Source organism: Grus americana, chromosome 2 (assembly GCF_028858705.1).
Source record: "Grus americana isolate bGruAme1 chromosome 2, bGruAme1.mat, whole genome shotgun sequence".
NCBI lineage: Eukaryota > Metazoa > Chordata > Aves > Gruiformes > Gruidae > Grus > Grus americana.
The window spans coordinates 51314163-51338474 of record NC_072853.1 but is presented as its reverse complement, the minus strand read 5'-3'; the positions used below and the strand labels follow the sequence as shown (position 1 = coordinate 51338474).

Genomic DNA, 24312 nt, shown 5'->3' with positions numbered 1-24312 from the left:
GGCTACACAATTGCACATGAGCAGCCTACTAGACCATAAGGCAAGCGATCTGAAATCACCAATGTTTAAGGAGGCCAAATAAAACATACCAAAAATTCCATGACATGGCATACTTAAGATGATTTTAGATGACGTTAAGTGACACAAACCCTTAAGTTACTTATGCTACTCGGATAATGCCTTTAAAACAACCCCACACAAGACATATGGGTAATAAAAAGTTAAATATCATATCTCCCTCAAAAGTATGTGTTAATGTCCAGTACTGAACAGATTACATTAAATTTGTTTTTCATGTGTGTAGAATAATAATTAAAAAATATTTCTAAGAAACTAGCTTTTATCAGCTTTACAAGGAAAAAGGCATTATAAAATACCTAAGTTTCAAGAAAGAAAGGTCAAGAAGAATGTCCAGAGAATTAGTAAGTGTGTGCGACCACAGTCACCCAGTTCAGCATTATGATATTTTATGCAGCCGAGACAGAACCAGACCACTCAGCCAGACTGCCACTGCAGTCAAGTACCTCACACGCTTGCACATAAAATCCTGAAGTTAACAAGTAGGATGCTATGTATAGAGGTTCAGCCTTAAACCCTGTTTTTTGCTGCTTCGTTTTTGTCCTGAAATGTTACCAGTCCTTAGCTGACAATACACTGGCTGTCTGGGAACTAGCAAGTTTTAGAACTCTGCTGTTCATCCATTCTTCCAAAACATATCACATACACATTAAGCCAGAACACTGAAAACAAGCTCATCAGCTTTACATGGCATTATGAAATCACAGTGACACTAGAAGGACAGAAGTGTGCACCCTTCTCACTCTGGGTTTGTTTTCCAAGCATGGCAAACAGGAAAACAAACAGCATCGCAGTAAGTAGCAAGAATACAGAAAGAAAATTTCCATGTTATGTATTTCTTTTTTGTTCCTCTCATCAGCTTACACGGAGACACGAGCATCATTTTTCAAATACATTCACAGAAAATAGAATTGCTAATTCCAATTTTAGAAGCTTACTATATCAAATACTATTCCATTAAACTGGATTGCTGCTTGATCTTTCCTCCCTGCAGCCTCAGCTAAGCCCCTTTTCTCCGTGTTTTTCATTAAAAAATGAAAGCCCCAAAGAACTTGTAGACAAAACCTCAGAAGTAAAACTCAGAGTGGGAGCTGCAAAAGCCCAGTGAGAAGTGGTCTCATTTCAAACTAATATGTTTTTACACTGTGTTTCCCTAGAGGCCCACGAACAGATTCCAAGTTAGTTTACACAAGGCTGCTTAACAACTGCCAAGGAAAAAACAAAACAAAACAAACCTTAAAAAACCCACTACAAGCCAAGCTTTGAAAAAGCATTAATCCACTCTGGAAAGTGCAAGAACAGGTTAGCAGTGTGCTTCGAGTAGAACAATGCAGTACCAAATGGAGAACACCTTCAGACAAGTTGTGTGACCAGCTTTCACGCAGGATCGTAGAGATACGAGTCAGCAAGAGTTTCCCTGTCACTAGAAATTAGTATGTCTCTTTGCCAATAGAATATATTCAAATATATCACCAGCTACAAGGAAAAAATCTTAACTTTTGAAGTGCACACTCTTAAGGAAAGAAAACCAACATTGGAACCCTATTGTACTACAAAGACCAGCAGCATTCCTCTTTTGCCCTGTAGTAATATCCAGGCATCCTTAAGTCAGCCAGGACCATCTGCCATCCAGAAGCCTTTTGTATACAGCACTAGAGCAAGGATCTTGTCAACTGATTCAAAACATAAGCATTCTGTCAACACACATAATACTCTTTCATAAAAGAAAGGCATTTTTTTTTTATAAAAGAAAGGCATATTTACTTATCTTTTCCCTGAATAGAGTCCCAGTATTTGTTATTTAACAAGCTTCCATCTGGGCTGCTGCTTAGCTTTTCTGCCCACTCTGGTGACCTATTCAGTCTTGGCTACTCTAGGATAGTCTCTAAAAAAAGTTATGTTCTTTAACTCCCCTATCTCCCAGATACTTTGGACTCACTAAACTGTTTCCTTTACATACTACTGATAAGGATGTCATCTTCACAGGCCTGTAGTTAGCTTTCTATCAGCAAGCCTGCAGTACAGTGGCAGAAAGAAAATGCTTCCAGAGGAAGAACACTATGCCGTCTACAAACATTTCACTATCAAGTTCCTCTGATTTGAATATCTCATCTTTAGAGCTTTCGCACAGAAAGACATTTGCATATTCAGAACTCAAAAATTAGTACAGCAAGAATCATTGAGGCATGACGAGAACCGCTGAAGTTCTAGCAGGATAAACAACCTGCCAAATGACTTCCCTGTCGGTAGCTTTGTTTTCTTACATGCCATGCCTATACATCATTCTGCAACACATTATATCACATGTTCTTCTGTGTAAGGGAAAAATATCAGTCTTCACCTGGGCACCTGTTTGAGCATAGAGAACCTTCCAATTAACTTGTTACTTTCAAACAAGATTCAAGTTGCACTATGTATTTCTAGTACATTTCTACTCATTTGGAGGGGAAGGGAAGAAATAGGGTCAACTCAGAGACTCATACAGCCAATAAAGGTTTTCTTGATGCAGCACACCACAAGTATCTCAACAGCAGACATCTCTTGCTGTGCCCAGTGCAATTATCAGCTGTCTGAAAACCGCTCTTCTTTCCCCAAGTTTACAGACTGAACAGTGTTTCACCTGTTTGGGGCACTGCCTACAGGCCTTAACACGCTGAAGTCTTGCCTTGATTTCCACTACTTTCAGCAAGAGCTACAGAACAGAAAGGCCAACAGAATTGCTCTGTTGTGCTCCAGTGATTGAAAGGAAGCAAAAAAAAAAAAAATAGGGTTGTCACCTGTTTTTAAGTAGAGAAAAGAGCAGACCGCCACAGGCACTGAATTCATGACTTGAGGGGCTAAGGACTCTACGGTTCTAGGTCTAGTACAACAGCCAGACAAGACATAATCCCCTCCCTTTAAATCAGAAATCATAAAATTAACCTCTTTTTTAGCTTACCTGATTTTAGTTGAGTCCCTCACCCCCTCTTCATCTCTCCCTCCCCCACAGCAAAGGCTCCCAAGAGCTGACAGAAGTTAATGTAGCCAAGACTATACTGCCAGGTGGCAGAAAAGGACTGCTGATGGACTCCAGGACTTTTGTAGACAGATTTGCTCAGGCTGCCCATATCAATAGTTCTCCCTTGACTGCATAGTGTCATCACTGCTCCCCTCACCTCCACAAAGAAACACATAATAAAAAGTCTCATTAAGGAGTCACCTGGCCACAGCTTACAGGCACCTTCTTCATTCACAATCCAGTAAGGTAGTAGGTCTGAGCGGTAACAGCCATGCTCACACAGCTCCCAGACCACAAACCAGACATGTATTAAAGACAACTATTTGTATCCCAAAGAGCATGCATGCATTCATTCACAAGAACACCCAGAGACACATCTTTCCAAGAAATATGAAATAAACTAAGGCAGTACACTGAACTTCTAGAGATTAGTATTTGCTAGTTGAACTGTGTGCACATTTTTTATTTACAGTACATCAGTCATACATACAAGAGATAGCATGTTACGCCACGGTTAAGATAACTAAATCCAAGGACTATGACCCATAGTATTTTCACCTTAAAGTTTCTGTAGAAGTGACAAGCTTAATTTGTTATGACAAGTTCTACCTAGCTGAGTGTACAACTCATTTAATCCAAGAAATGAAGAAACCCTTCCTGAATCCCTTATCTCATTGCTTTTTCATCAGCTTGTAAACAAATACCCTTTTCAAAAAAAAAACAAACCAAAAACAACCCCTAAACCAACCCAAACTAGAAAGAATGACAACACCTACAAAGGAAGATCAAAGCCACAAACTGGCTACAAATGGAGTCAGCCTACAACTGATCAAAGCCACAAACAGGCTACAAATGGAGTCAGCCTACAACTGCTATTTGTTCTAAACTCATGCAATACGAGCTCTTAATTAACTGTTAAATATAACCTTTGATGGTAAAAGTGAAACTTAGGAGAGTCAAGATACTCATCAGCACACTTTATCTAGCACCAGTTAATGAAGTAGCAAGTTTGAAGAAAAAAAAAAAAAAAAAACAACCCACAAACGATTCTTTAAAGAACACCTTTCCTACCAGTTTCATACAGCTTCAGTGCACATAGCTCGAGTACTGGAGATAAATTTTAAACTCACCCAGAAAATCTAGCAGAGATAATAGCGTGCAAATAACCTTAAGTTAAACTTCTCCTACAACTATATAAAAATACCTTTGAATAAAAAAAATATTAGAATCAATCAAACTGCTTTTAGAATGCAGGTTCTGGTATCTGCTAGAAATAGTACAAGGGAAGTCCTGCTTTGAAACAATACTTCCTAACCTTGTGCCAAAGTCACTGCAGAAAACGTTTCAAGTTGCACTAGCTCCAACACAAACGCCTCAAACACCGAGATTAAAGCAATCGTGTTTTTCCCTCAACATGTTTTAATTGTTCGACAAAAAGTATATGTGGCTCACCTCTACCTTCTCCGCTTGACACTGAAGGGTTCGCCCCAATGTCAAGAAGGAAAAAACAAGCCCCAAACCCCGACCCATCACGCACACTACATACCGCGGAACCGATTTCGGGAAGGCAGCCGGCTCCGAGACCTCGCCCCGCGCAGCTGGGAAAGCCGCCCTGGGTTGCAGCGGCGGCACCTGCCGGGCCAGGGCCCGGCCGGGCAGCGCAGCGGGCGGCCCCTTCACCTTGCACCACGCCGCGGACTCGGGCGGATGCCCCAGCGCAGCGCGGCGCAGGGCAGGGCGGGGGAGCGGCGCCCGCCCCGCGCAACCCGCGCACTGCTCTGCGCCCCCGGCGGCGAGCACCGCCAGGGCCAGCGGGTCCCGCCGAGAGCGGCAGGGGGATGGAAAGGGGGCGGAGGAAACCAACCCGAAATAGCGGGGCGGCAAGCCGGGTCGCAGCCCGGCTAAAAATGGCCTGACAGGCCGAGCGCTCCCGCCCCTGCCCCGCCCCGCCGCCGGGGCGCTTGTTCGCCGCTCCCCAGGCGGGCGCGGGGCGGCCCCGCCGTAGCCGCAGGGTACGCGGGTCCCAGAGCCCGCCAGGTCCGCCCCGCACGGAGCCCCGCCGCAGTGGGTTATTTTTGGACGTTCCCCCCCACCACCCCCCACCCCTCTATGGCGTCATAGCAGCTCCCGCCGTGCGGAGCGGTGAGGTCACGCCTTCTCCGACACGGGTGGCAGCACCGGGGGAGACGCCACACTGGGGAAAGGATAAGCAGTGGACAGATGGAACATTTGGATATCACGTTGCTGCACCATTTCTAACGCAAGTGGAAGACAGTTGAACCTATTTTTTTTTTTTCCTTTAGTTTCATTTGCATAGTACACAATCATGCTACAATTTACACAGCAGAGATGGGCAATACAAACCAAAAAGTCTTCACTAAAATGCAAAAAGCATGTTCGCTGTGGTTACCCTTAAGTTAGCAGGGTCTCCTCATTAGTCAAGCAGTGGCTTCTGGTATGCTGACAATTTAAGTTAGACAGGAAAAAGAATTCTCCTTAAAGAGGCAAGATAAAAAGGTACCAAGCTTGAGAACATGTTTGTTCTAGAGAGAACCAGATTTCACGGGACATGCACGACACGGTTGAAAGGTATTGTGGAGCAAGTCATTTCTCTACTCAGAGGAAGTTCTAACCAGGGAGTCCCTGTAGGACAAGCTGCAGTCAAACTGTCCAGTGGACAATGAAGAGAGGCCTGGAGACAAGAGGACAGGCAGGAAAGCAGCTTTTAAACAACAGTTGTAGAGTTATCCTTCCTCAAAGTAGTTTGGCAGTTCTAAGTTAACAGCAGCCAATTATTGCCAGAGCAGAGGATTCATGGCAGTTATTCTGAAACATTTACAACACCTAAGCCTTAACTTCATGATCAGAAGAGAAACAAAACACTAAACTATTTTTTTAAGAGTATTTTAAACATGTTTTTATATTAGAGATTGATACTTCAGTTATGCTTTACTATTCAATATACTTGGAAGGGATATTAAAACATTTAATTAGGGTCCTATAACTTGCTAATGCAGAACCCAATATTGCTTTTGGAATGCAAACAGAACTACAGTCCAGAAATCAACGCCGAATGGCAAAGAACAGGGCCCTGTCTTATAGAAGGCAACAACACCAAATGCTGTGGGTTTAAGAACAGTAATACTCAAGAAACATAACCTTTTGGAAAGGTTCAAGTCTTAGAGATTGCTGCTGTAATTTTCCCTTATGACATCTTTAAAAGCATGCATTATATTCTGGAACTGCAATAGCTTGAAGTTTAAAAATACCAAGACAAAACTCTCCAGGATCACATCTTCTCCCTGTCATGACCGACTGCTTTCACTAGCTATGGTGGAAATTCAAGTTCACACTTCAGCCTATCCCTCTGTGCCCAAACCTATGTGCTTCCAGATTGAAATAAGGCCTCTCTAACACCTACTGAGACTGTCCAAGTTCAAGTAAGGTGAAATTACAATTTCACCATATGTTTTGCCACACTCTACTCTGGAAAGCTATATTAGTCTGGCTTGAAGCAAGATGCCAACACAATTAAGGAATACTAACACTATACACCCACTGTTGTAACAATTGCCCCCTCATCCACAAATGGAACTGGCAACTGTAATATTAGATTTTTCTTAAAGAAAAAAACCTCAACGTAAAAAACCAATGCTTGTTCCACTCTGCTAGAGCTTGACTCAAGTAAGTCTAGAAGACTTGTGACTGGAGACGAAAAGGCTTGGAAAGGAATGGAAAAAAAAATCTTGAACCAAACCTAGACAATGGAGCCAGTGTTTGCAGCTCACTGTTAAATAACTGGAAGACTAACAGCAGCAACACAAACCTCATTTTGAAACACAGCTTACTGATGACAACAAAAGCTTAACTGAGGGATTACTGTTACCACAATATAGGAAGACAAATTTATTCCATGGTACTAGGGTATCTTCTAGAGGGGAGAAAAATACCAGGTCTCCTACCCCAGGAATTAATCAGTTTGACATATACTTCCAGATTGAAGCATTTGCATTATGTTTAACACCATGCAAGATATTTGTCACTGGGAAAGCCAGCAGTTCAATAGATTGCATTCGCACACCCACTAAGCACATGGCCTGAAAAACAAATTCAGAAGCAACACTGTTCAACACTTCAGTTAGCGAGGACAAAAAAAGGATGAATTTTCTCAATGTTTTAGCCTTCAAATCAGCAAAGCAACTGCTTTATTCAATTCAAGCACTCAGTTTGAACTTTACAAGCAATAGTTTGTAAGCAAAATCTGAGTCTCTTCTCAACACTGAAATACTAAGATACCCTTTTGTAAAGGAACTTAGCTACTCTTTCTCTAGAAGCATCGTTTTCCTCAGACATTCAGCATGCAAAAAGACAGCTTACCAACAATATGAAGTTCTATGGGGGTGCGCATTTATTTTTATAACAGGTAAGCAAGGAACTAGCAAAATAAACTATTCAGTCCCTTTATAGACCCACACAGCACAATACATACCCCTTCTTGCCTTGTGAATAGGTTGAGGCAGTCAGTCAGTGCCTCACACGTTTCCTGGGATACTTCAGAGACCACATCAACTTTTTGCAGGAGGGGAGAAGATACTCCTGAAAGCGCAAAAGGTTATTAGCATTAGGAGGACATTGTAAGATACAGGATTCTTTTAATCATGTTTTCCTCTAATACAGACATATCATTCATATTCTACAGGAAGGCTAGTGCACCATAAAAATCTGTGTGAGGAAAGGGCAAGCAGAAGTGGCACTGAAGTAGCCTAAGTTCTTTTTTTCGCATCCTGTCCCTAGTACTGGTACGAATGGCACACAATTGGATTGAGTTTCTCTTTCAGCATGGCTTACAAAGCAGAGGCAGTAAGCTATGGCAGCAAGACACTGGAAAAACAACCATCAACAATCTCCTTTTACCCCCTTTCTAGATTTAAAAGCCTCAGAGTTGCCAGGTGACAGAATTCAAATACAAAGGATACCGCACTGGTTTAATATAAGTTAAAGTGAGAAATATAGCTTTTTTTGCCTTCTGCCATGGTATATAGAAGAGAAGCAGCTTACTACAGTGCAGCTGGAGATTTTGATTTGAAAAACAGATGGGGAGTTACAAGGACAGTGATCAATAAAAGAGGAATGAGGTCTTGTTTTCATGGACTCATGGATAAGTAGTACAGCTTGCAGAGCAATGCAACCTCACATCCTAACTTCTATGACCGTTTATAGAAGGGGCTACATGTCTAGAACCAGCAGGAAACCACAATAACCCCATCAGCTGGTAGAAGTTATTTAATATTTGAGTTCATCTTTGAAGTTTTGTGATGTGCAGCAATTCCGCAGAAGTCAAGCAAGCCATTCTCTCAGGAAGCATACTTGTTGCAATTAAACTAAGTGTTCATTCAGCAGCCACAGACTCCAGGAGCAGTTGACACCATTTAGTAATACAGGTGCTTCAAGTTGATGTCACACCAATAGATTAAGAGGTCCAGCAGTGATAGTTCTTGAATTTATTTTGCTACTTATACTGCTTGTGCAGGACACAAGATATGGTACATATCCACACACTAATTGTTGTCTTTGATACCAAAGCTCACTACTGACTGGAAGTAGGAGCCTCTACTTATAGCAGCTATCAAGAACAACTAGGACCTCTAGAAGGAGGGGTAGCACATTGATTACAGGAGCAGGACACAGCTTTATTTGTAATAAGTAACATGCATAAATCTCAAACATACCAGGTCCCAAAATAGCCATTTTTATATTACTCAAAAGCTTTTAAGTGTCCTTCCGTGTGGAACTTTAATTCAGAAATTTGCATTCTTCTGGAGCCAGAGGACTCAACTACTCAACTATTTCAAGATACCACATCAACCCAATGTGAGAACTGGAGAGCTGCAGCAGTTCTCTGTTGAGACCTAGAGGTTACACATGAACCTGGAAACAATTCACTCACCCGTCAAGTTACAAACGTTCATTGGCAGGAAAAAAGGAACTTATTACTGCTATTGGCCAAGACTAGCAGCTTCTAGGAAAGAGATAGTATCTGGTTTTGCTTTACTATGGGTTTTGGTTACTCAAGTTGTATATTTAAAAAAAAAAAAGTGATGCCTTCATCAGTTCTTCAGGTAAGCAATATGGGGTCAGAGAAACTGCCCCTCCATCTAGTAAGAGAATTTATCCCTCATACTAATTTTCGAACTGCTTTTTCTTAAGAATTCAGTTTTATTGTATTATTAATTGCAAAGACTTCCCAATAAAACACTCTTACGTATTATGAAACCTTACTTCTCTTTATGAAATAAAAATTCAGTAAAAATTCAGTTAGTGCAAGATAGGTGAACATCACACAGTAACTTACCTCAGTAGCATATGGAGAAAAAGTTGTATTTTAGACCCCTTTTGGGAAAGCACAGGGATGGAAGAGGGAGAACTTTTTTCCTCCCAAAACTGATGTTCTATTACAGATTTGTACAGATAACTTGTTCTCTAGTTCAAGCTTCTGAATTTCAGTCACAATATGTAACTAGGACTGAGATGCAATGGAGCAACAGTTAAATGCTCTTACAGAACTCCTTTGTGTGTTTAATACACGAGCAACTTTTGTACATGTTTGAGGCATTAAATGAAAAAGTTCTAATCTCTAACAGCTTGATGTCTGTGCTGTTTTTTGGCAGTTACGCTGCAAAAATCCTGATACATGTTAATTTAAGAGTTATTATTTAAAATGAAGCCTGAGGAGTTCAAACCTGGCATAAAACTCATGGCAGAAGTCTGTGGAATATATCCCATCACACCATGCCTCCAGTTCTCTGTATAGTTTTGTGGTTTCAAGTCATATCTTGTTTATCATGCCTCAGCTTTCATTGTGTTTCTATTCACAACAAGACAAGGTTTTTTTGAGGGGAAAGCTAAAGCAAGACAGCTAGCTCTTGGTACCTGTCAGGGGACACTTATGCTCTGCAATAAGCTACCAACTACACATTTTTTTAAAACCTTGAAAGTGAAACCCTACATATTATTCCTATGATACTATTCAGTAAGCGCTGTATCTAAAAGCTGTTTCACTACATTTACAGCCACTAATTTCTTTCCATGTACTTAGTTGTTTCTCCAAATCTGAAATCTTAGCTCTTACCAATTATTATATGTTACTTTATTTGAATCTTTTTCAATAAGGAAAACAGTCCTATATTTTCAAGCTCCTGAAAATTTAATTTCAGTGAAATTAAAGCATGTGCTGCTTAAAAGAAAAAAATTAGTCGCCTGGTAACAAACTGCATTTTAGAAGAGTAAGTTTTACCTTTTGTAGCATCCAAAGATTTAACCATTGCGAGAAAGTCTGAAATCTCTTTACTGAGTCTTTGTTGGCATGCTTGTGCTTTCTGAAAGACAGCAAGGATAGCTAGTTCAGAACTACCTTGTTCTAAGGAAAGTGTATGCTTATTCTCTTAACTATACTGAAATTTTTAAATTTGGAGAGCATTAAAGACTCCCAGTGAGACCACTACAGTTGAACTGAAAAAAATTACTTGAAGTACCTTCAAAGACACACAAGCAAACAGAAGATTCATGCACATTACATGGCTGACTGACTTGTTTAAATTAGCATAGCAAACTAAACCCCAAAGTTATGTTGCATGTAGTGCTTTTGCGTTCCCCCCCTTTTTTATTAAAAAGTTTGAAAACCTGTAAGAGCCATTGCTTGTTCTTTGGAAACCTAAGGCCAAAATAAACAAATGCATAGGTTAACTGATGTATGGCAAGTACAGTGACATGCAGGAACCCATCCCAAGATCATATTCCAAGCCTGGAGATCTTATTCCAAACTTGGAGACAGTTATCAGATAATACCATCTTCTTCTGAAGGCTGCTGGGAACTGCCAGCATCAGTTATTCTCCCATCTCTGTTCTGCCATGAGCTACCTTGAGTTCTTGTACCAAAAGGTATGGGACAAGCCACTTGGAGCTGAGTCACATGAAGATTTTTGCATTGCAGTGTCAACTTTCCGTTAAACTAAAAGGTTTTAGAAGTATATGTATGGCAAAAAGCAAGAATCACAGGCTGAATACTAGAATTACCAAAGACGACTCATTTCCATCGCAGGTCTGAACAATCACTGTACAACACATCTAATATGACCTGAGGTGTTAAAGGATCATTTCTAAGCCATTTCATTGCCTATTTAATAAAGGTAGAGCTCGCTGAAGGTTAGCTTTGTTATCCTCCAGCCTTGGTGTCACCAAGTACACGAGGCTCCCTCTCCTGGCTGAAAGTCTCAAGCAACTTTCTGCCTTGCGGTAGTGCTGTTAAAAAGTGAAAACCACAACCCTATAGCTATGATAAACATGTCATTTTATGCATGCAGTCCAAACAGGAATATGTGACAGTAAGCAGTGCAAATAAAAGCAGCATTTACGCATCCATGGAAAGAATCATTACTTTTAGCCAAAAGTACACTAAGTATTTCAATACAAAACAGTACTAATTTGCAATTGCCTAGATGCATGAGCCGAATAAGTACTCAGTACATACTTTCAGAGTATCCTGTAGGTCTGTAACAGATACTGTATCATCTTCCTCATCATCACTACTCAACTGTTCCTGTGTGCAGTAATGAGTGCTATATGCAGAGTGGTCTTCTATTGCTTCCAGCCAACTCTGAATGGAAAACAAGTTAATACACATTTCAAAGGTCATCCCCAGAAGGTAAGAGCATACATGCAAAAGAACAAATTAAAATTTTCTATTTATGTGGATAAAATATTCATTAGTAAAATGAGACACCTAATGAGCAGAAAACAGATTTTTAAAGTTGTAACAAGCATTCAAGATGAGATAGCCTGTGGTCAGAGAGTGCTATCCAAGATTTAAAGTTTAAGGACAAATGCCACCCACACCTCAGTCTATCGAAGGTCACAAAAAAGGTCACATCAACTAAGAAAAGACTGTAGGGAATGTATTTTGCATCTTTGGGTTTCTGTTCAGACAGCAAGGTCCCAATAACAAAGTCTGCCTTCTTAATGCATGACAAACTGTGTACAAAACCTCAAGCACTATCACAATTAAGAGGTAGATTCTTTTCCTGTTGTTAGAATCACAGAGTGGCTGAGGTTGGAAGGGACCTCTGGATGTCCTCTAGTCCACCCCCACTGCTCAGGCAGGGTCACCTGGTTGCACAGGACTGCGTCCAGATGGCTTTTGGTGACTCCACAACCCTTCTTAGCAACCTGTGCCAGTGCTCAGTCACCCTCACATTTTTTCTTATGTTCAGAGGGAACCTCCTGTGTTTCAGTTTGTGCCCATTGCCTCTGGTCCAGTCACCAGGCACCACTGAGAAGAGCCTAGCTCTGTCCTCTTTGCACCCTCCCTCTAGGTATTTATATTTTGACAAGATCCCCCTGAGCCTTCTCCAGGCTGAGCAGTCCCATCTCTCAGCCTTTCACAGATTTACAGATTGGTAGGGGTTGGAGGGGACCTCTGGAGATCATCTAGTCCAACCCCCCTGCTAAAGCAGGATCACCTAGAGCAGGTTGCAAAGGATGGCATCCAGGCAGGTTTTGAGTATCTCCAGAGAAGGAGACTCCACAACCTCCCTGGGCAGCCTATTCCAGTGCTCTGTCACCCTCACAGTGAAGAAGTTTTTCCTCATGTTCAGATGAAGCTTCCTGTGTTCCAGTTTGTGCCTGTTGCCCCTTGTCCTGTCACTGGGCATCACTGAGAAGAGCCTGGCCCCATCCTCTTGACACCCACCCTTTAGATATTTCTAAGTATTGATCAGATCCCCTCTCAGTCTTCTCTTCTCCAGGCTGAACAGACCCACCTCTCTGACCTCTCTTCATAAGAGAGGTGCTCCAGTCCCCTAATCATCCTCGTAGCCCTCCGCTGGACTCTCCCCAGTAGCTCCCTGTCTTTCTTGAACTGGGAAGCCCAGAACTGGACACAATACTCCAGATGTGGTCTCACCAGGGCAGAGCAAAGGGGGAGGATAACCTCCCTCAATCTGCTGTCTTCTTAATGCACCCCAGAATACCATTGGCCGCCTTGGCCACGAGGGCACACTGCTGGCTCATGGAGAGCTTGCTGTCCAGCAGGACTCCCAGGTCCTTCTCTGCAGTGCTGCTTCCCAGCAGGTCAACCCCTAACCTGTACTGGTGCTTGGGGTTGTGCTTCCCTAGGTGCGGGACCCGACACTTGCCCTTATTGAATTTTGTATGGTGGTTCTTTGCTTGGTTCTCTAGTCTGTCCAGGTCTTGCTGAATGGCAGTGCAGCCTTCCGGTGTGTCGGCCACTCCTCCCAGCTTAGTATCATCAGAGAATTTGTCATTGTCCCCTCATCCAGGTCATTGATGAATATGTTGACTAGGACCGGACCAAGCACTGTCCCTTGGGGCACACCGCTAAATACAGGTCTCCGACTAGACTCCATGCTGCTTATCACAACCCTCTGGGCTCTGCCATTCAGCCAGTTCTCTGCCCACCTCACTGATCCCTCATCCAACCCTCGCTCCTAAGCTTGCTAACAAGGATGTTATGAGACACAGTACCAAAAGCCTTGCTAAAGTCAAGTATTAGTATTAGAGATGCTCTGGTCCCCTTAATCATCTTGGTGGCCCTTTGTTGGACTCTCTCCAGTATGCCCACATCTCCCTCATAGTGGGGAACCCAGAACCGGACATAGTACTCCAGTTGCCTCCACCCCTACTTCATCTCTAATTAGTACACCTATAGAAGTACAATAGTAACTACACTACCATTAGCCTAAAAAAAAAAAAAAAAAAAAAAAAAAAAAAAAAAAAGGGCTATTCTCTTGTTTCAGACCACCTTTTAAGAAGATATAATTTATTAGGTCATCTTAAAGAATGGCTAAAGTCGAATGTACTATTAAACATTCTTTTGCTCAGGATAACGAACTATGAAAGAAAGTACAACAGAAGGAAGTTGCAATAGAAGTGTACCACATGGAGAAGTTAGAGAAAAAGAGGAAGTGAAGCTACAGGGCATAATACAAGCAGAGCTGGAAAACAAGGTGGCACTAATTTTAAAGAAGAGAATGATAATCTGTCCATTTTTTGTTATTTAGTCTACAGTCATGCTAAAAGATTCAATATATGCACTTATGTTACCAAGTCTTGATAATCAAGATACTGAACTCACTACTAATGCATTTTAAAGTTTTTGATAAAGAGTCATTATTACCTCTCTAGTTTGAGAAGGAAGGCTATTTTTAGGAATCTTGAAACGATGAACAGTGTCATCAAAACATCTGACAGAAAAGAAGCAAGTGTCTGTAGATTTCACCTAAAGCAATGTGGAGAAAAGACAAAATTAGTCTAATGAATCAGTAAGAAAAAGACAAAATTGTTAAGAGTAAGCAAGGTAGAGAATTACTCTTAACTCAGAAGTTTTTGCCTCAGTTTTGACACGAAACAAATAGAGTTTACAAAAGGCTTAGTCAGAACAGTTTTGCAAAGTGTGCTTGCACTTTACGTCATGAATGAGAATATAGAGGTTCTTTATGTCAAAATATTATACTTGCATATATTGGTACCACTTGTTTCAGACAAAGTCTCAGCACTGGTGCAAGACCACCAATATTAAAGAATTTATAGATATAGAAGTCACTATTCATATAGTAAGAATATATATAACTGTAGTTAAAACAGAACTTGTGGTGCCCATCTATAGAAATAGGATGGGTTAGTTATAGAATAAAAAGTATTGAAATGAACCCAAATGCATTTTCCTTAAACACTTAATCTTCCTATGCCTGTTTTCCCTCTGTCCTTTGTTCATCCCTTCCAAAATAGATTCCCACAAGCATAACTGAATTTAAGGAAGCTTTCCAAAAGCCACCTTCAGAATTGATCAGTTCTCCAACTGAGATCAACTTAAGTTACACAATCAGTCACAAGCAGACAGTGACAGCCACAGGAGGAACCAGAGCTTTGCTAGTCTGTATCACATGCTCCAAACAGTTGTTTTGCACAATTGAAGTGGCGTGCTTTTAGGAAGCATTATGTCTGTTTAAATCTTCAAGACTTTGGAAAGAAGTGAAGGAGCTTTATGGCCACTTTACATATAAGAATACTTTGCTTAACAAGAACCAGTGTTTCTTGCAAGAGCACAAACTTTTTCCCTTTTTTATAACAAAGGCATGCTTACCAACCTAGCTGAAGTTCTCATTGTCTAGGTACAGAACACCATCACATAAAAAAACCCCCCAAACAGTAGTTACAAGTCATTTCACTTCCTACCGTGCAGACAGCTTGTGTTAGATGCTTGCATCCCTGACGATGATCATTATTCACTGCATCAGCTCTTTGAAAGAAAAAGAGATTTAATGAAGTGAAGATGGGAATTATTTAACTCGCTTTTCAGAAATTTAAACACAGAACCTACTGTCTCCGATACCAGGAAAGGACTCCATGTTCTAGAACTATCCAGTAGAGTTTCCAACCAAAAAATCGTGAGCTCTAAAGAAATAATTAAAAAAAAAGGCCAGGTAAGGTTAATAGCTGAAGAGTAACTATTCCCAGTAAGTTTAGTAGCTTGAAGGCTATTACATAAAACTGGAGGTCATTAGGAAACCATTTTAGATTTCACTTATCTTGGTGATCACAGCAACCTGAGAATACTTTACAATTACAGTACTATTCTCTTTGTTTTTGGAAATACCTAAAGACAGAAGTTTTGTTGAGCATGCTATTAAGAACTGAAATATTTAAATACTGCATTTTTTTAATATTACCAGGGTTGTTGATTACCACACAATTCTACTTTATAAAATCAAGTGAGAAACAAACCACAGCAAGATATTCAACTACAACATTTTACCTATCACAAGCTTTAGTACATAGTTATGGTTTAGAAACAGATCCTTTATTACAATTGTGAGTGAATACATAGGAAAATTTACACTGAAGAAAGCTTCGAAGATTTCATTAAGGAACATAAAAATTAAGCATTCATGTAGAAGATTGAGAAAACTTATTTTTTTAACAAGGCAAAAGACTCACTTGAGTATCAGAGCAAAACAAGCTTTAAACAACCATTTGACTGACATCTTACCTCTAAGTCTTAAAATTTCCAGAAGATGGTGAACTTGTGGCAAAATGTTAATCATAGATTATTAAGACATCTAATCAGAAAAGAAAAAAACCCCAAACCCAAAAAATTTTGCCCGCCACACAGCCAAGGAACAAAACCTTACCACAGTGAAGCTTTGCCACAGAAATTACCAAGAAATAAAGATATTTTAGGGCCTGAGGTTAAGATCAGAGTGCCATGAATCTAGTATCTGTTCCGCCCAACCAGCCCATCTATAATTTATCCAATATAGTGGATTAAAATCAAGTAATTTAACAAATGTATTATTGAAAAGTTCCCTCATTCATCAACTCTCACTTAAGTACAGAAAAGGACATACTGACATACTTGGAGATCTCCTAAGCTGTTTTAGAAAAGGAGTAAGACATACCTTCCATAGGAGACCTTCATATCGTCTCAGGGGTTTGTTGATAACCTGCATAGAAATTAAAGCTCATGTAGGAATAGCTTCAACTAGACAGCCTTGGCATTTTAAATGGATATGAAAGTTCCTACCTTTCCAGTTTTACCTCCCAGTATCAGTTTCATTTCTGCACCTTGGGCTAGATCAAGGGGTGTCTGATCTGTTTAGTAACCAAGACAAGGCATGAGAATTTGATGCAAATACACCTAGATATACTTAAAAATAATCACTCTGACACTGTGCTCACCCATTAAACTTTAGCCCCACAAGCATCTACGTTTACTTGGAATAGGAGAACTTAAGCTCCTCAGGGGCAGAAGACTAAAAAGGCTCTGAACTGTCCTTCAGAGTTCTACTAGCCACAGAGAGGCCTTTGCTCTTACTTAAGTTTGGTATTAGCTCTTCAGCTATATAAAAAAGCTCAGAACGTTCACAAATATCAAGGCAGAGGCATCTTTAATCAGATGACAAGTACACAGTGTGTACATCTGTGTAAAGTTTTCCTAGATTTGCTTTCATTAGAAGCCTTATTCTGAAACGTCACTTTGGGCCACATCTTCAATCTTACCACTTTTTTTGTTACCTGTGTTCAGCATTTAGCATCAAGAAAACAAACGCCAGGCACATTTCATGGTTAAGACAGAGCAGGTACATTTTCTAGAAATAGGTAAGCTTGGAAAATAAGAACATATACAATAAGTATTTTGCTACAGTTCTTAAGTCTCTGGTAATTTAGTCAGTGCTGGGCTTCCTTTATTAGTGACACAAAGCTTGTAAAGCACCGTAAGATTATCCCTGAACACTGAGTAGTAACATAGCTTATAGAAGCTGTTAAATTTCTGGCTTCTCTTAACACTTTATGTACTTTCATTTGGAACTTACCATTTTTGTTTCTTATTTTAGGATCTGCTCCATTTTTCAGAAGTTTCAATGCACAGTGCTTATGGGCACGATACGCTGCACAATGCAATGGTGTGTTCCCCATCTGATCTGTACAGTTGATATCAGGTGGTTTGGGCTTGTTCAACTGGAAAAAACCCCAAAGTTTTGCTTACTTATCTGTCTTCCTCTCCAGATGCCACATTCGTTCTTCTAAGAGTTAGCTGTTCCTAACTAGGAAGCTTCAGTGTAGATCTAGCAACCAAGAGGGCATTTAGCAAAAGTTACAATAAGGGCAAAGACTACAACAATCAAGCAAGATGCTTAGCTAGAGTACAGAACTTCTCAGGTTTTTTTTCTTGCTACACCGCTTCCACCTCTAAGTGCACAACATGGAAACATCTATCCTGCTCAATTGCACAGTGCCAGAGAGAGTTCCCCGGCATTGCAGTTCAGTCATTTACATTGCCAGAATGGCCCTGTGCGATTCTACTGCCAAAATCTACTGTTCTCCCTAGAAGACTCCCAGGCACAGTCTGAAAGTTAGCACAGGCCAGTACTAAATCCAGAACAAGTTTGCATGGTGACCCTGTTTCAGAGCATAAGAACTTTGTACAGAAGGGTGGCAGGCCTTCCAGTCTCAGTGACAGAGCTATCCTAGGCCATTTAGAAGCTCCTAGTGTAGGCAGTCTGTTACACAAACAGCTTTGCTGCATTCTGAAGTCTAACTATTGTGGGAACTTAGAGTAGAGCAGCTATGTAACTGAGGAAAAAAACCCCAAGTTTTACTTGGACATAATACGAATGTTTTGAGAACTGATCCCAAAGAGAAGGGTCATTAAACATGACACTAACTGCCCTAAAATACCATTACACTTCTACTGAAATACATGGCTATTGGATGTGTACATGGGGGACTAGATGATCTTTCAAAGTCCTTTCTAATCCAAACCATTCTATGCGATATCAGCCATTATAGTTAAGCTTCCAAGCCAAATAGCACTGCCTTAATAGAAAGGCCAAGTTACTGTTAAGCAGTCTTAGGAGACTAGAGTCACAAGTGCGTAACAACAATTCTAGAGATACTCAAGTTTAAGCCTTCTGCTTTAGCCATATGATGTCTTAGAGAAATTACTTCATAACAGAATTCCCATGGCAGCAATTTAAGTTAGCATTGACAGTAACCACTTTAAATGTGCTTCAGAAATAAAGGATGAACTGCTACAGCTGTTATTTACAGTTCAACTGAAAAGAGAACACAAGTCAAAGAGACAGCTTGTGGAAGTATAACCTCATTAATACTGTGACCAAATACTTGAGCTCCTGAGGATTCCTAGGTTTCAGGTCTTCCCGACCAGCTGTTCTACATCTGCCTTATCTCTGCCTCTCCTCACTTCTTGCCTCCACATCTTTTAAGCCACACGCCTGTGCTTTCAGCAGCTTACACTTTGTCACAAGGAAATATTTAGAAGAAAGTTTCATGCATCGACTCATTGACATAAAAAGCTCTCCAGTCATTTCAGTGAGCGTACAGTATGTTTCTGAGAACTCACAGGAAGAACACACTGGGTTTGCCTCAAGTAGACTAAAAAGCCTGGGTTAAGACTCAGCTATTGAAGGTCTAACTTTTAGTAGCAAAACATATGTGATCCAGTGAGAATCTTGACAGAAGCACAAAAGCCACCACTACCATTTGACTTCAAGAAACTTGAATAGAAAGAGCAGTTACAGTTGAGGCGCATGCAGGAAAAAGAGAAAAAAATGGCCTGAATTCCAATTTGAAGGTTTAGAGAAACTGCACTATTAAATTATCTCTTCCAGACAATTGTGTTACAATACACAGTACAGTCTTTTTCAGTAAAAATAATCAAGATAAAGGAGAATTAACAATAAAAGGCTATCTTTCAAGTAAGTGGCACTCTGTTCCAAAAGTAGGGCAGCAGAGAACAACTTCTGGTATGTTAGGTCTCACAATAAAAGTAGATTTAAGCAGCTAAAGTTTCATGAGCATTATAGTCTGCTAATTAAAAAAAAAGCTAGAGTAGAAGCAGAAAGGCCTGAAAATCAGTACACAAAGTATAAGGAATTCTCAAGATAAGGGGCAGTTCAAAAGAGCTACACAAGTTCTCCACAGAGTTATTAACCTAAGGGTAGGAAAGTCAAGGAGGTTTACACCATAGAGCAAGTGGAGAAAGTTCTTTGGACTTCCTCAAGAGTCAGTATGAGTTTTAAAATTGTAATTCAATGATCACAGGTCCTCACTGGAGGATTCCAAGAGAAACCTGTTATGACTTGACTTGAAAATGGCACTTTGAAATGCAAGGCCTTATGTCACATGTTGTTAGATCAGCATTATGGCTTGAACCACTTGACACAAAGAATTATAAGCACTTGAATTCTTACCAAGGCAGTCAGTTTCCCTGTTTCCCCCTCTCTTGCTGCTCCTAAGAGTTCTTCTTCCAGTTTCCTTTCTTGTGTCCTTTCCACTGCTATTTAAAACAACCCCAAATTTAAGGTCAGTCTCAATAAAGTAGCAAGTATGTGTAAAGTACAGCATTCAAGAAACTGTATCAGAACAAGCCTAGAGAAACAAGAGTTTCCAGTACTATTTATTTGGGACAGGTATAAATGGAATATTTATTCAGAAAAGTCTGCATCACAGCAAAAATATGTAATATTTGATGAGATGTGTGTGCATACACATGCACATATATATGTTATTATTATTTTTTAAACACTTACAACCCAACACCACTCCCTAGTAAAAAGGAAAACAGGGCAACTATGTGACACCCCCATCAGATCTTTCCTGTGTATTTTCCAGTTTCTCTTCTACTTTTCCTATCATCCTACAGAAATTTTATCCTTGAATAATGCTATTGGCATTCATGATACTTAATTCTCCAAGTCACTTGCAGACATACTGTGGGGAAGAAACAGACATCAGTACTGCAGACAGGAACCAAAACCTAACTTTTTTATTTCTAATGACCAAGTTTAAAGAGAAAATTCAATTGAGCTTCTCTAACTTGCAAGAGAAAACCAGCTTTTAGAATGCACAAGTGTTGAAAAAAAGAGACTACCACCTATTAAAGTTACCTTCCAACATATTCCTTATGTCTTTATCATGAGTAACTTCTTTTGCAGTCTCTCCACTCCCATTAACAATAGATGTATCAGCATTATGCTGCAAGAGTAACATCACCACCTCCTGGAAAACAATTTGAAAAAACACTGCTTATCTGTTATGGCAAGGCCACAATCGGGCTTTCCAGCTGTTGACATCCTGTAAAATGAGCTGTATAATAGCTTCTCACCACTGCTGACTTACAAAAACAGGAAGGGATGTTTTAGAGAGATTGAAGAGTGAGACTAACTGCAACCTCTCTCACATCAGTCAGGCTGAAGGAACTAACAAGAGATTAGTTACAGCTGAACAGACCCACTCTGATTTAAAAGCTGTTGTACCTGGTACGAATACAGATAAAAATAGTACGACTGACTCTTTTGATAAGTCATAGATAAGTGACTAAGTCACTCCTCCAGAAGGGACAAGAGGTTATCCATAGAGGCAGTACTAGTTTGGAAGTGATGGGTGGCAGATGGGGAACAAACTACTCTCACATTACAGGCCTATAAAAAGCTCTTTAGTTTTAGTTTTCTAAAAAGAAACAGCACTTCCAGACACCAGATGAACCAGTGTGTCCTAATTTATATTTTTTCCCTCCAGAAGCCACTAAGATTAAAACAATGTGGTTTCTCTCTTTGTAAATATGCAGTTAGTTAGGAGGAACAATCCCTACTCGTTTTACTGTGTCAAACATACCAAGCACAAACACAAATTAATCTATTGTACTTTAGCAGTAGATGAGAGACCTTTACACTGGTTTCCACATAGTAATTAGCACCTGCAGCTAGAGGTAGTGCTACGCTTCAGAATTTTCTCTGACACACAGCAGAAGCAGAACAGAAGCAACATCAGTTAGTTACACAACTGATGCACAGTGCTACAACGGAAGATAATGACTATTTCTCTGACAGCAAAATCTTTGCCAACAAAAAACTAAAAAGATATGACAAAGTATACCAAGGAAAACTACTGACCAGTCTTCTCTCATCTTCAAGAAAAAATATTTGTGCCATGTTTTTGTTTTTGACAGTTATACCAACTAGGCAACGTGCTTAGTTCTTTCGAACGCACTGTACCAAAACCAGTAAGTCATTTTTAGACACTGTAAAAACATCTTTTTGAAGTGATCTTATTGCTAGTAGTTCTTTAATAGTTCTATGATCGAGGTTTAAAAAAAGTCAACATCATTTACCTTACGTCCTGTGAAAGCTGCACGATGGAGTGGAGTATCTCCCATGTCATTCAGCACATTCACATCTGCACCAGCCTAAACAGCAAGATCAAAAGACATTTGAATGTCCTTCCAACAAGAACTACACAGCTACTCCCTCTGATTGGAGGGAAGGAGAGGATCGGACACTTGCGGCAAATCAGATCAGAACTGTAATACAATCATTCTGGAACTGAAGATAAAGTATGTAAGATGAATAACGAGCATTCTCTAAACTGCTTCAAAAGGAAAAGCCTCCTGCACTTTTTCCAGGCATCTCTCTCTCTTTTGAGAGGAAAGTATATGGAAAATAAGTTTAACACAGGGGGCAGGGATGGTGTTAGTTTGAGGTTTGTTTTATCTTTTTGGTGGTGGTGGGTAGGTGTTGGGGAAAAAAAAAACCGAAACAACCTACTGAAAGAACTGCAGTGGTACTTGGTAACATGCATGCATATATTATTACAGATGTACACGCAGTAGCACCAGCCTCCTGGTACTCCTCATTTAACAAGCGGTGTTCTCTCTAGGCACCTATTGCTGCCCTTTCACTTGAAGTGAAAACTTCCGTGTCAGCATTAAGATGGTACCATCTGAAACTTAACCTTTCTTCTCCTCCCTTTTCTCTTCTACAATCTTTGTCTTAAATCTCCCTTCCTTTGGTCACACACTTTCTCCATCTCATACGTTTTGTCTGAAAGGAAGACTGCTTGCCACACTGCACAGGTACTGTTCCAGGAAATCAAGAAATCCTATCCTCCTTTCTTCAAGCATTTATTCTACGTCCCTTTACCTAACCTCTCAAAGGGTCAGAAAGACAGCAGGACACAGTTAACTATCACATATGTTTAGATCACATAGTTTAGCCAGGTCACTGCTGCCTACCTAAAGTTAACTGATAAACCTGATTCTAGTTCCAGAGCTCTGTTTCTTGTAATACCTCATTCACTTGCTCTTTGAGCACAAAATCTAGGCACAAGAATGCAGACACACCTATACATGCCTAGCTTTCAGAGGTGCACAGCCTCCTTTATTATTCAACTTATTCTTTAAATAATACCCTTTCAAAAGCCCTATCAGTAAAGAAGAAAGTGCAAAGTTACATATACTCTTCCAACTCCGGAAATGTTGATAAATGCATTAAGTGACAAAACTTTACCTTTTGCTTTATGAAGCCCTCTTGGATTGAGAACAGCATTATCTACTGAGCAGGTGTGTAGATTAGAGAAGAACTTCTCAAAGAAATCTCAACTTTTTTTCCTGCTTTTGAGTCATGATTATGGCTGGTGGCCTTTATTCTGAATGCAATTCAAGTTTAGATTTGCTACCTTTGCATTAGAGGCTGTTTAGCCTGTTCCTGCCATCAACAGCAAAACCCTTCAAGCGGGAATAGGCTGTAATACAGTTAAGGTTGGTTGAAGCTACCCTGAGAGCTAATGGTAAAAAAAAAAAAAAAAAAACTCAGCCAGAAACAACTGCAAATGCAGTGCAGATGTGGCTATAAAGATACAAATAGGTCAGCTCTGAGCACAGAGTTTCATCATTTCAGAGATGTTAATAATGAATCAAACTATGTTAGCCTGTGCCTGGAAAGAAACACATACAAGTTACTTTGCACAGAATTCTGAGCATAGTTCTATGCACAACATACAATTAGATAACATAGATTCTTTTGCATTTGAAACACTTTAGCCTTTCCTGCGACTCAAGTGAAATTGCCTAAATTATATACCTTATATGCTACGGTAAGCAAGATCAGGCCTTGAAGCATTTGCATTACTAGTATTAGATGAAGCCTTACTACACGCTGATATCCACTGAGCTTGAAAAGGACTGAAGCTTTCAGTGCATACCTATATACTATACATCTTTATTTCCTATATGCAGATGATTACATAGACAAACACACATACTCCAGGAGAAAGTTAGCTAAGTACTGATAACTGTAAATACTGTTCAGAGTAACAGCTGTATACTACTGAATAGACTTCCAGGGTCACTATTTTGGGTCCCTGTAAACCAGGCCGATCCTAATATGGCAACTATTTCATTCCTTAGTTTTAACAATCAGCTTAGTTATCTCTGTGTTACATGCAGATAAACTATAGGAGTGGCTTTGCCTCTCTACAAAGCCACCTTTCTTCTATCATAAAAACCTGCATAAATACAAACTGCCTCTGGCATAACAAAGAATTTTCTGCCTGTCCTGGTTTCAGCTGAGAGGGTTGATTTTCTTCATAGTAGCTAGTGTGGGGCTATGTTTTGGATTTGTGCTGGAGACAGTGTTGATAATATAGAGATGTTTTTGTTCTATGGACTTATTGTTGAGCAGTGTTTACACTGGGCCAAGGCCTTTTCTGCTTCTTGCACTGCCCTGCCAGTGGGATGGCTGGGGGTGCACAAGAAGTTGGGAGGAGACACAGACAGGACAGGTGACCCAAACTGACCAAAGGGATATTCCATACCATATGATGTCATGCTCAGTTTATAAGGAGCTTGGGGGAAGGGGGGGGTG

General features: G+C 40.3%; 1 protein-coding gene across 8 annotated transcripts in view; it reads right to left on the bottom strand.

Annotated features, from left to right (window-relative positions):
- OSBPL1A (oxysterol binding protein like 1A) overlaps positions 1–24312 on the bottom strand; it is a 77901-nt gene that overhangs the window by 42203 nt on the left and 11386 nt on the right. For 7 of the 8 annotated variants that reach the window (XM_054814175.1, XM_054814178.1, XM_054814176.1 and 4 more), the window contains 12 exons: positions 21783–21857; positions 20560–20671; positions 19864–19949; positions 17464–17608; positions 16674–16741; positions 16549–16593; positions 15471–15544; positions 15326–15389; positions 14268–14369; positions 11604–11729; positions 10371–10452; positions 7566–7672 (listed from right to left, as the gene is read on the bottom strand). In XM_054814175.1, coding sequence (XP_054670150.1) covers positions 7566–7672; positions 10371–10452; positions 11604–11729; positions 14268–14369; positions 15326–15389; positions 15471–15544; positions 16549–16593; positions 16674–16741; positions 17464–17608; positions 19864–19949; positions 20560–20671; positions 21783–21857 — 1086 coding nt within the window. Of the gene's footprint in view, positions 1–4622; positions 5057–7565; positions 7673–10370; positions 10453–11603; positions 11730–14267; positions 14370–15325; positions 15390–15470; positions 15545–16548; positions 16594–16673; positions 16742–17463; positions 17609–19863; positions 19950–20559; positions 20672–21782; positions 21858–24312 lie in introns of those variants that run through there. The other variant, XM_054814180.1, reaches the window with a different exon arrangement.